Below are 16202 nucleotides of genomic sequence, written 5' to 3' on the forward strand. Positions count from 1 at the left end.
TTATTACATCATCATTATTGTTGGAGACCAAAACCTATAATTCTGACTCTCGGCATAAAATGTGTCATAGTTGAAAAAGTCCGCAAAAGATGGGAAAATCATCTGTTATTTAGCTAACGTCTGAATATTAATTTTAAGTCTTGTGAAGCTGAAAATAGGAAGAACATGTAAGATGTGGTTCTGTGTTTTCAAATTCTAGTTCTGAGTAGTCTAAACATCAATGATTATTCAAAAACTGGGAAAGTGAAACATAGATCATGAAACAGTCTTAACCTCAAACAAGCACACAACTAGAATTGAGAGTCTTGGGGCAGTAGGTTAGCAGAGTTAAGAATCAGGTCTTACCTTAGCGATCTTAAACTTACGATGATATGTTTAGATGCTTCAGATTTAGTGGTTATCTTTTGGTATCTTAACTTTTATTTCTTTTTATTTTTTCTAAGATTTTATTTAATTATTTGAGAGAGAGAGAGAGAGAGAGCATGCACAGAGGGAAAGTGAGAGGGAGAAGCAGACTCCCCACTGAGCAGGGAGACGGACATAGGGCTCAATCCCAGGACCCTAAGATCATGACCCGAGCCAAAGGCAGACACCTAACTGACCCAGGCCCCCCAAGGTTCTTAATTTTTAATTGCTTACCTTTTATAAATAGATCAAAATTTCAAAATGCATCTAAGGAAGGGATTTCATTTAAAAAAAGTCTGATTACTAAAGGGAACTCAGTAATTCAGGCTAATTTGTACATTTGTAGGGGGCCAAGAGAAGGAATAGAAGAAGATATAAATCAGTGAGAAATTTGATTAGAGCATTTAAAAATGCTTTTAAAAAGTATATCTTTAAAATATGCAAAACGTGTTATTAATCTTATTTTTATTACATACTATAAATATTATATTAGACAATTTAGTCAATCTGTTTTTCTTTGAAAACCTTTTAATTCTACTTTACCATAACAAAATTAACTTTGGGTCAGCCTATGGTGATGAGCATAATTTATCATAGACTCTAAAGTAGCGAGGTTTAATTACATTTTAGTTACGAAGGACCCATAATTTGGAGTGTATGTCACAGTATTTTAGAAACCTAAAATTTGATTCTTGAAGTAGTTAAAAAGTCATTGTCAAGTCACATTTTAAGTCTGTATATGTTTTGCACTTTCCAAAATTAAAAATTCTATTTTATATGTTTCCAAATGCTTGCTTAACATATATTATGAATGAGTTCTTCTTGGGAAAAAAATTAGGTATGTTTTCTTTACAAAGTTATATTAATCATAGTTCCTTAAACCTCAGAGCGCTGACCACTCTTCTTTTCCCTCAGCTTTATTACAATATACACTTGATATATGACATTGTGTAAGTTTAAGGTGTAAAATGTGTTTCTTCGACACCTACACATGTTGCAAAATGGTTACCACCATGGTGTTAGCTAACACTTCCATCACATCACATAATTATCATTTCTATTTTGCAATGAGATCTACTCTCTTAGCAGAGTGCTGATCATTTTAATCTATATTTAACTTAAAAATGAGAATTTAGAGTAGGGACATTTTCAAGCCACGGTGTTATTGCTCTATCAACACATGCAAATCAGTGTCAATTCCTGTAATGATCTGGAGGCTTCAATAAAACTTTACCTTAAGTTCAAGAACACAGCAGTACAAATTATTTTTAGATCACTGGTACTTAAAGAGTTTTGGCTGATGTAGAGTTTGAAAATCAACCTTAGATACAAATTTTTTTTATACTCATAATTCCTGAGTACAAGTTGCCATGTGTTTTCTCTTCATTTACCAACTGAAAAAATTATTTCAAATTAAGCTTTGTGCACTGAATATCAGTGCAATCTACCAGCAACAAGTATTTTTTTTAAAGATTTTATTTATTTATTTATTTGACAGAGATAGAGACAGCCAGCGAGAGAGGGAACACAAGCAGGGGGAGTGGGAGAGGAAGAAGCAGGCTCATAGTGGAGGAGCCTGATGTGGGGCTTGATCCCATAACGCCGGGATCACGCCCTGAGCTGAAGGCAGACGCTTAACCGCTGTGCCACCCAGGCGCCCCAGCAACAAGTATTTTATCATTCCTTCAGGCTGGGCCCTTTCAAAAACTTATTTAATACTCAAACTTTGCTCTCAAGGATTTTCCAGAACATTACACATGGCTATTTTATAAGCCCTTCCCCAATAATGTAAAAAAAAAGTCCAGGACTCATTTTTCTTGAAGGAAACTTAAACAGAAACAGTCTCTAGTTAAAAATCTTTAAAGGAAAAGGTTCTTCTACAATTCATAGATTCACCAAGATCAATTTTTTTCCTCTATGAAAAATACGGCATAATATTTCTAGGTCTGTAGTAATGACTCCTACAAGAGTTGGAAAGATTCTCTGGAAGAGAATGCTTAGAAACTGGGAGAGCAAAATCTCAGTACCATAGACAGTTTCCAGTACACAGAACTTTTAAAAATGTTATTAAAGCCAGAAGGAAAAAAAATCACACAAAATTTATTCACTAAGATGCAGTAAATCTTCAAATTCCAAAGAAGGGTGAGCAGGTGAGACAATCTCGACAGATAAAAGGGACGAAAGCACATTCTATCAATGGCTACAATTCAGAGATGGTCTCTGAGGAGACCAGTCACTGCCAACACTGCCATCTGCTTGACCTGCTGTTCTGGGGGCTCTGGGAGGCCCCACCTCCCACACCACTGAAATCACAGTGCTTGAAGGTGTGTAAGAGAATCAGAAATAGAAGATATCAGAGGTCTTTTCTTCATCTTCTCCTACTTCTTCCTCACCTTCTCCTTCTCCTTCTTCCCTCCTCCTCCTCCTCTAAATCTAAAATAGGAAATGTTCCTGATGTTCCGAACACTACCTTATTTGGGAAATTGGGACTGAATGCAGAGCCCGTATTTTCAATATTAGTTTGCACTGGAACAATAAATATTAACCAGGGTGTTTTTAGAAACAGGCAAAATAAACTAAAAGCCAAATTACATCCCAATATCAGGATTCTGCACAATAGTATGAAACACTAAACAAGGAGATACAGTAAGAGAAATTCTATAGAAGTAGTCATAAAAAGCAAAGGGTCTATCTATCGGTGATTCTTTTTCTTTGTACCAAGTTGGGTCCAGTTTCTCGATTTCCATGTAAAATATCAAGCTACAATTACCAACTTTCCGGAGCTCAAACGAAGACTCAAACTGATGTCCAGCCGCCAGGAGAAGGACTGCGTAATTAATTCCTGACTGTAGTGATGGCTCAGATTCAAATGCCTTTTTGAACCTATTAAAAAAAACAAATGTACAAGTTTACTTCCTCAATCATGAAACTCTGCGTGTGCAATAGCTTCTGTTTGCATAACTCCAATGCCTGAACAAGCAAAAATATTCCACTGGCCTTCACCCCAGAATGTAGTGTGCTGTGCTATTAGGATTTAATGCTTAAGTAACTGCCTTTCCTCGCCCTCGGCTCCACTGCATTTCCCTGCTTAGCTCACCTTTATCACGGTGGCCTCTGTCTTTTAAAAAAAATCCTCTTTTCAACAATTTCTCAGAAATGTGACTGTGCGTGTGTGTACACATGTGTAAGCAGTGGTAATTAAAAAATAAGAACCCTGTACCTATCTTTAAAAGTGGTTTCTAAAAAGCCTTAAAAAGGGGCGCCTGGGTAGCGCAATCGTTAAAGCGTCTGCCTTCGGCTCAGGGCGTGATCCCGGCGTTATGGGATCGAGCCCCACATCAGGCTCCTCCGCTGGGAGCCTGCTTCTTCCTCTCCCACTCCCCCTGCTGTGTTCCCTCTCTCGCTGGCTGTCTCTCTGTCACATAAATATAAATAAAATCTTAAAAAAAAAATAAAATAAAAAGCCTTAAAAATACACAAAGCAACGAGGGGACCATCTAGGTAACACACTGAAACAATGAGTTTCATAAGAGTGATGCAGAAATGAAATAAAGAATGTCAATTGCACTAAGAAATAAAGAAAGCAGAGACGGTGCCTGTGCATACTAATTTTGGCTCAAAGAGAATAGAACCCTTTTCTGAATATGCATGAAACTAAACATCAACTTTTGAAAAACACTTCAACATTTGAAAAGACTTCAGTGTTTGCACATCCACTGTATTTTCAAAGTAATACTTCTTAGATTCTGTCCAAGGATTTCCTCACACACATCATTTAACAGACAACAATATTCAATATTATTACGTTTGGGAGGATGAAGAAAAAAAAATTAAAATAAACACCCTGGTGACCATTAGAAATTGCTTGAGACAAACATGAAAAATGAAATCTTTATTTTAAAAAATCAAATTAAGGAAAATTTAAGCACTACATACTGAATGAATGACCATTTGATGATACCAAAAAAAGGTATATAGAAAAAAATACATTACAATTCCAAGATAAAGGCTTTCCCATCTAAATCATTAACTGTTAAAATAAAAGATAAGAATAGCAGAAGTGGTGGCAGGCGTAGCAGTGTGCATTACAGTATACTCTTGGCTTTTATACATGCTTGGAATTCTCCATAACTTAAAATGATAAGTTAAACTTCAAAAGGAAAGAAAAAGTACATTTTTCTGGATATTAAGGATCATGTGACCTTTTTAAGGATCTTACTTTTTTTTAACGCACAATAGTCACTTTTAATGCACGATAGTCAGGGATTTTTTTTTTAAGATTTATTTATTTATTAGAGAGAGAGAGAACACGTGTGCACGTGTGAGTTGGGAGAGGGGCAGAGGAAGAGAATCTCAAGCAGACTCCGAGCCAAGCACAGAGCCCGATGCAGCGCTTTATTCCACCACCTGTGAGATCATGACCTGAGTCAAAACCAAGAGTCAGGGGCGCCTGGGTGGCTCAGTCGGTTAAGCGTCTGCCTTCAGCTCAAGTCATGATCTCAGGGTCCTTGGGACTTAGCCCCACGTCAGGCTCCCTGCTCCACAGCGAGCGTGCTTCTCCCTCTCCTTCTTGCTTGTGCTCTCTGTCGCTATCTCTGTCTCTCGCTCTCAAATAAATAAATAAATTCTTTAAAAAAACAAAACCAAAAACAAACCAAGAGTCAGACACTTAACCCACTGAGCCACCCAGGTACCCTGGGTCTTACTTTTAATAAAGAACAAATATCTCTGAATGAAACAAAAATCAAGTAAGTATTAAATCTTAACTAGTTGGCTCAAATAGTTATGGAGATGGAGGAAGAATAGAAAATTTTCAAGTGCGTCATTTCTTGGTGATCAAAAAGCATTTTTATCTCTCCAGAAGTATAGGCGTTTCCCAATTCCAAGATGGAAAAAACATGTGCCCAAACTACTGATATTCAAAACTAGTCAGATAAAGGAAAGATGTGATTTTTAAATCTTAGACTCATGTGAGTCTCAAAGGTTTTTGTGTTTGTTCAGAGGCAAGTAGAAGGTCCCAATAAAAAGAATATGGAAGAAGAAAGAAGTTCTATACTTTCTTTTCTACCTGTCATATCAAGATATGCAATATTTTCGACAAATAAATTCTTTCATTTCTCCTGAAACCAAAGAACATGGAATTTCTCTTAAAGATGTTAAAGGAAAAATGTAAAAAGCAAGACATGCTCAAATCAATCAATGAAAATTGACTAAGGGCTTCCTATGTGCCAAAACCAACCAAAATGAAAAGTTTGGCTTATGTCTGTTTTTATGTTACTATAAACAATAAAAATTTTTATGTTTTTAACCAAAATACAAATACCAATAAAATTAATAATTTATATTTTTCTAGGATTCATAGGACTTCACGACAATGACTTTGGTATTGAGGATAAAGTCTTAACATTTTCTGGATTCTCTTGGAGATTAAGATAACACGTAGGTGTGTTACAAGAGAAATAAAATCCTGTCATATATTATTAATCTACCACCCACAGGAATTAATTCTCACACACTGTCAAAGTAAATTAGAAGAGTATTTCTTGGCTGAAATTTGCCTGTATATATCAAAATTGTAAAATTTTTAAAAATTATGCATAGCTGTTGACATAACAATTACACATTTATGAATTTATACTAAGGAAAAGCATCAAATATGTAATCAAAAATTCAGTTGCAAGGATACTTGTTATAAGTTGAAAAAGCACTCTAAATTTCCAACAATATTATAAAGTGTGATATGGAATAAAATGTATTCCAAATGTTTGAAAGCTATATACCATTTAAATTATAGAAGAATATTCAATGCCTGGGGGAAGAATTTCAAAGTAGATGTCGTCTATTTAGAAGCCATCACTTTTGCTATGCCAACTATGGGGAAAAGGATACATAATAAAAAACATATTTTTATAGACACTGGAGATCTATGGAAACAACAATTAAAAACATCATTGAAATGAAACTTCAGAGAGGAAAGTGCCCTTCCAAGATGAGCTGAATTGTTTTGTCTTCTGTAGGGGCGTTTGCGCATTCTGACCACAAGATGAGGCTTGGGCTTGGCATAGGCAGAGAAACTTCCTATCTGAAACTCTACCACGGAAAAGAGAAATTAGTAGATTTTCTGATAGTTGCATGGGTTGGCATGATGGAATGAAACCTGGAGGAGACTCAAACATATAGCCAGTTTTCTCCACAGGACATTTGTTGAATGCTGGGTTGTGTAGGAGGCTGGGAGATGAGGTAGGGCTGGGATGGCAGAGTGAAATCTCCTCAAGCCTGGCAGGACTTAGAAGTAAAGTGCCATTAGTGAGAGGAGCCTGCAACAAATATATGACAGTCTCCTCCTTAAAAAAATTACCAAGTTTTAGAGCTGTACGAAATGAAAGAACAAAGAGTCAAACTCAAAACTTCAAAGGGCAGATACAGATCACCGACAGTACTGAGGGATAAGGAGATAGAGACCTGCTTCGCTCTCAATCAAAAGCTGAGACAAAATCAAGACAGATTGGGTCAACTAAAACTGAAACCCAGACCAACTCAATTCAATTGCATTTTTCTATAAAGATTTATTGATTTATTTGAAGGGGGAGGGGCAGAGGGCAAGGGAGAAAAAATCTTTTTTTTTTTTTTAAAAGATGTTATGTATTCATTTGAGCGACAGAGACAGAGAGAGCACACAGCAGGGGGAGAGGCAGAGGAAAAGGGAGAAGCAGACTCCCCGCTGAGCCGGGAGCCAGATGTGGGGCTCCACTCCAGGACCCAGAGATCATGACCTCAGCTGAAGGCAGATGCTGAACCACCTGAGCCACCCAGGCGCTCCAGGGGAGAAAGAATCTTAAGCAGACTCTGTGCTGAGTGCAGAACCCCATGTAGGCTCAATCTAAGGACACTGAGATCATGTCCTGAGCCAAAACCAAGAGTCAGATGCTTAACTAACTGTGCTACCCAGGAACCCCAACTCAATTGCATTTTTTGAAGTCATCAGCTTCTTATCCTATCTGGCTAACAAAGGAAAGTGAGAACTTTCTGTGAGAGAAAATAAACCATCTTCAGTCTTAAAAATTCTGAAATACAAAATGTATGGGATACAATAACTATGAGACATGCAAAAAGTCGGAAAAATGTAACTAATAAACAACAGAGCAAAAACAGACAACAGAGTAAAAACAGACAACAGCAGCTGACTCAGAGATAACTCAGATGTTGGAGTTTATAAACAAAGAGTTTAAACTAATTATTACAAATATGATAAAAATCAAGAAAAAGATGGACAAAAGGGATAAAAAGATAAACAATTTCAATAGAGGGTTGAAATCTTAAAAAAAGAATCTTTGTGTGGGTTTAGTAGAAGACTAGACAGAGCAAAAGACAGATTTGGTGAAACGAACAGGTCAATACGAAGTATCTAAATGGAACCAGAGAGAGAGAGAGAGAGAAAGGGGGAAAACACAACAAAGCATGAGACATATGGGACATAGTTAAATTGTCTAACATATGTATTATTGTAACTCCAGAAAGAAGAGAGAGAGAATAGAGAACACAAGAAATATCCGAAGACATAATGGCCAAAAATATTCCTAAACTGTTGAAAACATTAACGCACAGATTCAGGAAGCTCAGCAAACTTCAAGCAGGATAAAATGAAATAATCACAGTCTAAATGCTGAAACCAAAGACACAGAAAAATTTAAAATCAGCCAGAGTGAAAAAGATACATTACCTATAAAGGAACAATAAAACTGATAGCTGACTTAGCAATACAAACTATGGAAGCCAAAAGAAACACAATGACATTTTCAGAGTGACAAAAAGAAAAAAGAAAAAGTATAAGAAAGATGTCTTCAAACAAGCAAAACTTGGGAGGATTAACTGCCAGCAGATCCACACTACAAAAAATACTAAAAGTACTTCTTCAGACTAAAGAAAAATAATTCCAGTTGAAGCACTGAACTGCAGAAAGAAAGAACATCAGAAACAGTAAATAGGTGACTGTACATAAAAACTATTAACATTTTAAAAACTGTTGAATATTTAATTTTTTAAAACATTTTATTTATTTATTTGACAGAGAGAGAGACAACCAGCGAGAGAGGGAACACAAGCAGAGGGAGTGGGAGAGGAAGAAGCAGGCTCCCAGTGGAGGAGCCTGACTCGGGGCTCGATCCCAGAACGCTGGGATCATGCCCTGAGCCGAAGACAGACGCTTAATGACTAAGCCACCCAGGCGCCCCAAAAACTGTTGAATATTTAAACTTCACTAAGCTTCTTTCCTTGTTCAGGAGGTGGTAAAGTACAAATTTAAGGTGGACTATAAAAATCAAGGATGTAGATGGCAATCTCTAGGGAACTACCAAACTAATAATATAAAAAGTATTAGTAAAGGGCTAATAAAGGATAAAATAAAACACTAAATTAATAGAAAATAAGGGGGGAATGGAAGACTAAAAGAAAAAAGAATAATGAAACAAATAGAAAATAAACAGCAAGATGGTAAACATAACTGCAAATATCAGTTATCACAATAAATATAAATGACCCAAACATTATGAATAAAAGAGATTTGTCAAGTGAGATTGAACAACAGCAAAGAAAGAAAGAAAGAAAGAAAGAAAGAAAGAAAGAAAGAAAGAAAGAAAAAGAAAGAAAGAAGGAATTTCAATTATGTACATTTAAGAGACATGCTTTAAATATAAGGACAGAGTTAAGTTGAAAGTAAAATGATGCATAAAGATGTATCGTTCAAATATTAACCAAAAGAAGTTTTTTGTGATTATATATTAATATCAGACAAAACTAACTTTAAGGCAAAAGTTATTACAAGACATAGGAGGGACATTTCATAATAATAAAAGGGTAAATTCAATGAAATAATCCTAAACATAACTATTAACATGGCTTCAAAGCATATAAAAGCAAAAATTGCCAGAACTAAAAATTAGACAAATTTACATTCATAGCTGGAGATTTTAAAAACTTCTCTCAGTGATGATCAAACAAGAAGACAAAAAATATCAATGAGGATATGGAAAATTTGAATAACAAGATTAATCAAGTTAATCTAACTGACTTACGTGGAACACTACACCCGACGATGGTGTACCATATCCTGGGCCATAAGGCACTTACCAACAAATTTCAAAGAACTGAAATAATGCAGAGTGTGTTCTCTTGACACAAGAGAATTAAACTAGAGAACAAGGAAGAAATGTATGTTCGGACATTGGGCAACTTTCTTCCTAATAACCCAGGGATCAAAAAGAAATAATGCTGAAAATGAAAAGATATTTGAGCTGAACTATATTGAAAGTTCAATATATCAAAATTTCTGGGATGCAGAATAATTTATACCTTTAAATGCCTATGTTGGATAAAAAGCAAGGTTGAAAAATCAATGCTGTAAGCTCCCATCTAGAAAAATTACAGCATAGTATCCCCAAAGTAGAAGGAAAGATATAATAAACGAGTGAGCAGAAATTAATGAAATAAAAAGTTCAATAAAAAAAATTGGCAGTGCCAAAGGTTGGTTCTATGAGAAGATAAATAAAATGATAAACTCCAAGGCAAACTGCTCATCAGACAACGAGAGAGAGAGAGAATATAAATTATTGTTACGCTACACTATCAGGAACAAAAAGGAGGACATTAGTATAGGTCTTATTAGCATTGAAAAGAAAGTAAAAGGAGGGGTGCTCGGCTGGCTGGCTTACTTGGGAGAGCATGTGACTCTTCATCTCAGGGTTGTGAGTCCAATCTCTGGGTGCAGAGATTATTTAAAAATAAAATATATTTAAAATTTTTTTTAGTTTTTAAAATATTTTTTATTTTTCTAAAGATTTATTTATTTCAGAGCGCGAGTCCACGCATGCACGTGAGTGAGAGAGAGAGAGAGAGAGAGAGAGAGCAAGCATAAGCAGGGGGATGGGCAGAGAGGGAGCCCAATGCAAGGCTCGATCCCAAGACCCTGGGATAATAACCTGAGCCCAAGGCACAGGCTTAACTGACTGAGCCACCCAGGTGCCCCAAAAATAAAATCTTTAAAAGTAAAAAGATATTCAGAGTAACTTTATGCCAATAAATATGGCAAGTTAGGTAAAATGGAAAATTTTCTTGAAAACCACATAGTAACATGATTTAAGGAAAAAAATGGAAACTTCGTATAATTCTATATCTATTACAGAATTTATAACAACCTGAAATTACTTTTTATTCTATCATCTATCTTCCCCACTAGAGTGTAAGTTCCATGAGAGCAAGTTCCAAGACTGACAAGGACCTTGTCAGTCTTGTTGGCCACTGAGTCTCCGATGCCTGAATCATCAGGATGCCTGACACGTTGTAGGTGAATATGAAATACTTGTTGAATGAAGAAAGTCTGAATCCACTTCTTACCAAGAACCAGGGTGAGACAAGTGATAAATACAGTGGTTCATAGAAGACTCAAATAATCTATTCACTGTCTTCAGTAGTCTAACCCTTGACTTTGATAAAAACCATATGACCATAAGCCACACCCTTAGATCACATTAAATTATGCATTGCATATCACCTTCACCACATTACATTTTAAAGTTGTTGAAATTTACTATTTAATAAAAATATCAAGGATATTGTTTGTATAGCTTTCACTGTTGTCTATTGAGCATCTTATAAGAGAAATTCCTTTAATTTATTGCTAGAGAGCACACAGTTGTTTCTGAAGAATAGCATATGATTCTTTTTTCATGCTCTACTGAAATGCCTATTGGCTTGGAGGTCAGTTATACCAAGCATGTTGATCCTTATTATGGGCATATTTGTATTCTCTAGTTCCTTGATGCTAATTTTCCAAACATAGTTTATCATTTCATTGGTTTTTTTTAAGACTCAAACTTGATAAATTATTGTTAAAATGCAGATGCTAAAATAACATTAAAATATAGATGTTAACATATAGATGTTAAAAGAATGAAACTATCCATTTTAGCTGAAGGTGATGTATCAGTCATTTTAGGGTAAATGTATCACAATATCAAACACTTGCAAATCCCAGTAGCTAGCAATGCCTGTTCATGCTACATTTCTATGTTGGTTGGCTCAGCTTTGCATCACATTGTTTCCTTCTGGGACTCAGAATGAAGGAGCAGTTTTCTCCAGAAAATGACCAAGGAAAAATACACACAGCACAACCACAACACAACTTTTAAAGCTTCTGCTCAAAATGAGCATCAGTCAAGACACACACCCAAACTGGTGTCATTGGTGGGATAGATTGCCTTCCTATGAACAGGGATAGTACATTTCTAACAATAATATGACATAGCACAGATGATGTTCTCCACCCAAGAGAACTGTGATTAATACCAAATAGTAACAATACCAAACAGACACACCTGTAATAGCTGCCCCTCATTACTGAGCACCTATTAGGTACATTGCATTAGAAGCTTCAAGCATAATATTTCTAATTCTGACAATTCTTTATTAAGGCAGAGAGGGTTCTCTCAAGGTTACTGATCAGGACACTAAAGACTGGACATATTAAGTCATGCACATTAGAAGTGGTAGAGTAGGAACTTGACCCAATTCTGCTCAATTCCAAACCTGAGCTCTCTTCTTGGTATCACCCTGCCTATCCTTTGGTGTATGTTCAAAAAAATTTTTTTTTAGTCCTTTTTAATTACTTTCTGGGTTTTTTGTTTTGTTTTGTTTTGTTTTTTTAGTAAAAGGGAGTTGGGTGAAACTGGAAAAATTATGAGAAATAAAAGCAGGAAGTACTGCTTTTATATCAAGGATAAAGTTTATATTCTATATACAACAGAAACAGGTATTGATACATTCTTGGAAAGAATGGTGTTTGTCACAAAATATATTTGATTGATCTTATTAGAGACTAATATTTTTAAAAGACTGATATGGCAATACTGCTGAATGAGCCCATAAAAATGCCCCAAAGAAGTTTTATGTTGTTGAAAACTTGACCATTTAACTAGCAAGAGGATAAATGAATGTGAACGTTAGTCCTTACATTAAGAAATCTATAAACAATGATTAATAGTGTAAAACTACCTATAAAGATAGAGAAATAAAATGGCTAGAGGTGAGTAAGCTAAATTAAAGATGACTTCATGAAATAAAGAAATCTTAAGGATGAAGCCAGATATTCACATCTTGAGAGGATTCTAGTGACTACATTTGAGTAACTGTATGAAGTTATGTCCACTATTGTTGATTTTTTTCCTATTTTAATACTAAATGTTTACTGGAAAAAGTAAATACTTTGCATTCTTCAATTCATTATTACATTGAAAAGATGCAAACTTCTTAGTCAAGCTTCCAAAGCAATGGATTTTTGTTCAAGGCTGCTAAGCTTATTATTAGCAACTGTATTTATCACCTGATTGCAAACTAGCTCTAAAAGAGGCAAGTACTTGATTATGAAGTGAGTGATGAAGTCTTTATAACAAAGACAGTTCATTTTTTGCATCTGCACTGAGATGTTCAACAAAGTCAAGAATAAAGGAAATATTCTTGAGTTGATTATTTCTAGCTAAAGAGCATCTACTTTCTATCAAAGAAGAAACTGAGCTCAAGTCAAGTTCTCTCAATTTAGCTGTCATTTTTCCTGCTTTGTGATAGAACAGCTGTGATTCTTTCTGGGAGACATAAAAGTAATTAAATTAGAATTTCATGGGGCTTTGCATCTCTAGGGATATTTCTTAAATTATCACTCATAAAATAACTCTCAGACAAAGCAGGACAGCATAAGAAGAAAACTAGTGCCAAATCACTCTGCTAATTTGGTCTGTAGATGGGGGGGGAATCCTCTCTTCATTTCAAACTACTTATTTGTATATGATGCTTATTATAACAGAAAAGTCAGGAAGAAAATAAAATAACCCCAAATTCTAACTATCTTCTTCCAGTACATTTGCTCTTCATAGACTTTTTTTTTTTTTAAAGAGAATCATGTTATTTTTATAATCTGTTTTTAAATTTTGATTGGATATCATGATGCATGTTACTACCAAATATTTTTTTTAAAACCACCATTTTCTTCTGAGTATAAACCCAAAAGAACTGAAAGCAGGAAACTCAGGTATTTGTACACCAATGTTCATAGCAGCATTATTCACAATGGCCCAAAAGGTGAAAACAAGACAGATGTCCATCAACGGATGAATGGATAAATATAATATGGTGTATACATAAAATAGAGTATTATTCAGGCTTAAAAAAGAAAATTTTGACACATGTTACAACATGGATGGACCTTGAGAACATTATGGTAAGGGAAACAAGCCACTTGCAAAGAAGTCAAATGCCATATGATTCCATCTATATGAAATACCTAGAGTAGTCACATTCATAGAGGTGACTGCCAGGGGCTGGGAAGAGGGGGAAATTGGGAGTCGTCTAATGGGTATAGAGTTTGAGTTCTGTAAGATGAGAAGTGCTGTGGATGGAGAGTGGTGATGGTTGCACAGCACTGAGAATGTACTTAATGCCACTGAACTATACACTTCAAACAGTTAAAATGCTAAGTTTTATGGCACCTATATTTTTACCACCAAAGCCCAAACCCACAATTTTGAATGAATGATATTTTATCATATGGGGAGGTTATCCTTCATTTAGTATTTTCCCCAAATGTTGGACATTTAGGTTTCTTCCAATTTTTTGTTACCATAAAATTCAACATAGTAAACAATGTTGCAAATACATCTTTGTTTCCATATCTGCTGTTTCTTTAGGATAGTTTCCAAAGGACATATCTGGACTTAAGAACATGAATTATTTCAAGGCTCTTGATGCATAATGCCAAATTACTTTCCAGAAAGGTCTTACCAATTCACTTTCCTAAGAGCAGTGCAGGAGAGAGGCCTTTCCATTGCATTCATGCCAAAATAAAGTATTCTCATCTCTTTTCATCTTTGCCAATTGATAACAATGAGAAAACACAGCTTGGAATTTTAACATGTTCTTATTCGATTGCTCTTGAGAGTGAATAGTTTTCATATGTTTATGACCAGTCTAAACTTAGCCTTCCAATAACTGCCAATTCTCTCAAATTAAAATGTAAAACCCATATTCTAAGGAGGCTGGGAAGATGGGAGGAGACACATTTGGGAAAGTTCTGAAGGGCAGGTAAAAGTGGGGTCAGGGATTTAAACCTGCTCTTTAAGGATGTGAAGAACAGTAAAGATTTAGGAGGAAGGGGGAGTGACAGCAAAATATGGAGAAAACCTAAACCTTTGCTAAAAAGAGAATAAGCATATTATCAATTGTGGTTATCTATTCAATACCATGGCTTCACTAAGGAGAATCTCCAGGTGCAGAGAACTGTATCCACATAGTCGAAAAACTCCATAAACGACTGTGATGTTCAGCCAGGCTTGGAAACAATCCTTTTAATTCACCGAGTGAAATCACTCCTATGCTTCCATATTCTCCTTCCTCTTTAGCATAATGCTTGGCAAACATCTATTTTTCTCACTCAACCCTCTGACAACAGAGTTACCCAAAGCAAGCCTTAGTTGCTCTCCTTAGGTGCTCACTACTTGTTAGTTGCAATTAGGAACCGCCACAGTGACATCCTGAATATTACCATTCCTGGATTCCAACTTGGTCAGGCTATCACAGAGCTTCATCCAAACTATCATTTGCTGGGGGTGACATTAAAGCAAGGTCAAGGCATGCAACCAATTGACCAGGGTGCTTGTTTATAAAACAACTGTGGGCACACGGTATGCTCTACCCAGATCTCCAGGTCATCCTGGAGCTGTTGGTCCCTTAGGAGCCATCTACATCTGGACATCAATGAGCTAGGGGCCATGCTGAGTTACTATGAACTCTTCAGGCTTTGAGTTAAAAAAAAAAAAAATCTAAATGTGGAAACTCACCTAACAGACACAATGAAGGACTGACCAAAAATGGTGTCAGTGGAATGATGGTGAGATAAAACTCTGGGGGGCACAGAGGGTAGTGGAAATGGAGATAACACAGAGAAAGATATCTTGAAGCCAAGGAAAAGAAAAAAGGGCTAATCTGGCAAATGGAAAATAGGCATTGGCCTCTATTTGCATGTCGATTGGCCTGTTACATAACTCTCCCAAAGTAAAGCCAACCCCATTAATAATGTAAAAACTAAGTAGTTATTAGGCACACATTGCTGTTTGAATAGCACTGTCACTGACGTAAAAGAAAATTAGTTGATAAGGCAAAGCTGTCTGTCCTTTCGCAAGTTACTATGGAAAAACGAACATATTAATGCTAAAAACCAGCTTAATGCTTTCAATTTCCTGGGTATAGATCTTTTTTGGCATTACAACAGGAGAGACATAATTACACGAATACTGTACAGGCACCTAATTTCCTTTCAAAGTTCTGAAAGTGACTTCATCTCTCCCTTTAAGAATGAGAATACCATCACGTCGAAAACCAAATATGATTTCAAACATGATTGGCCTATCCCACATGACCCCACAACAGCTCTCGTATGTGAAATTAAGTATACAAACTCTGTAATTTTTCCCTCACCAGCTAAATGTTCAGCTAGACGCAGAAAGAAGAGAAAGAAACCCCTTAAGAATATTTTAGGAAAAGGGAAACTTAATCCAGTTAGTGTTCATGTTGAATGTGGATAAACATAACAATACATAAAGAAATACAAAATATTTTCACATATTCTACACTAAAGCTATAGCACTAGGTACCTGCTAAATTCCAGGACTTTAATATACTTTGCTTCTTTTAATTCTCACGACAGAGCATTTATTCCTCCTAAAACAATAAGTCTAAGCCAGTTGGAGTTGTGACAA

General features: G+C 35.8%; 1 protein-coding gene across 2 annotated transcripts in view; it reads right to left on the minus strand.

Annotated features, from left to right (window-relative positions):
- MAP3K5 (mitogen-activated protein kinase kinase kinase 5) overlaps positions 1-16202 on the minus strand; it is a 190874-nt gene that overhangs the window by 87628 nt on the left and 87044 nt on the right. For both annotated transcript variants that reach the window (XM_008691227.2, XM_040627839.1), the window contains exon 8: positions 3176-3288. In XM_008691227.2, the coding sequence (XP_008689449.2) occupies positions 3176-3288 (113 nt within the window). The remainder of the gene's footprint in view (positions 1-3175; positions 3289-16202) is intronic.

The sequence above is a fragment of the Ursus maritimus genome, unplaced genomic scaffold (genome assembly GCF_017311325.1).
Source record: "Ursus maritimus isolate PB19 unplaced genomic scaffold, ASM1731132v1 scaffold_13, whole genome shotgun sequence".
NCBI lineage: Eukaryota > Metazoa > Chordata > Mammalia > Carnivora > Ursidae > Ursus > Ursus maritimus.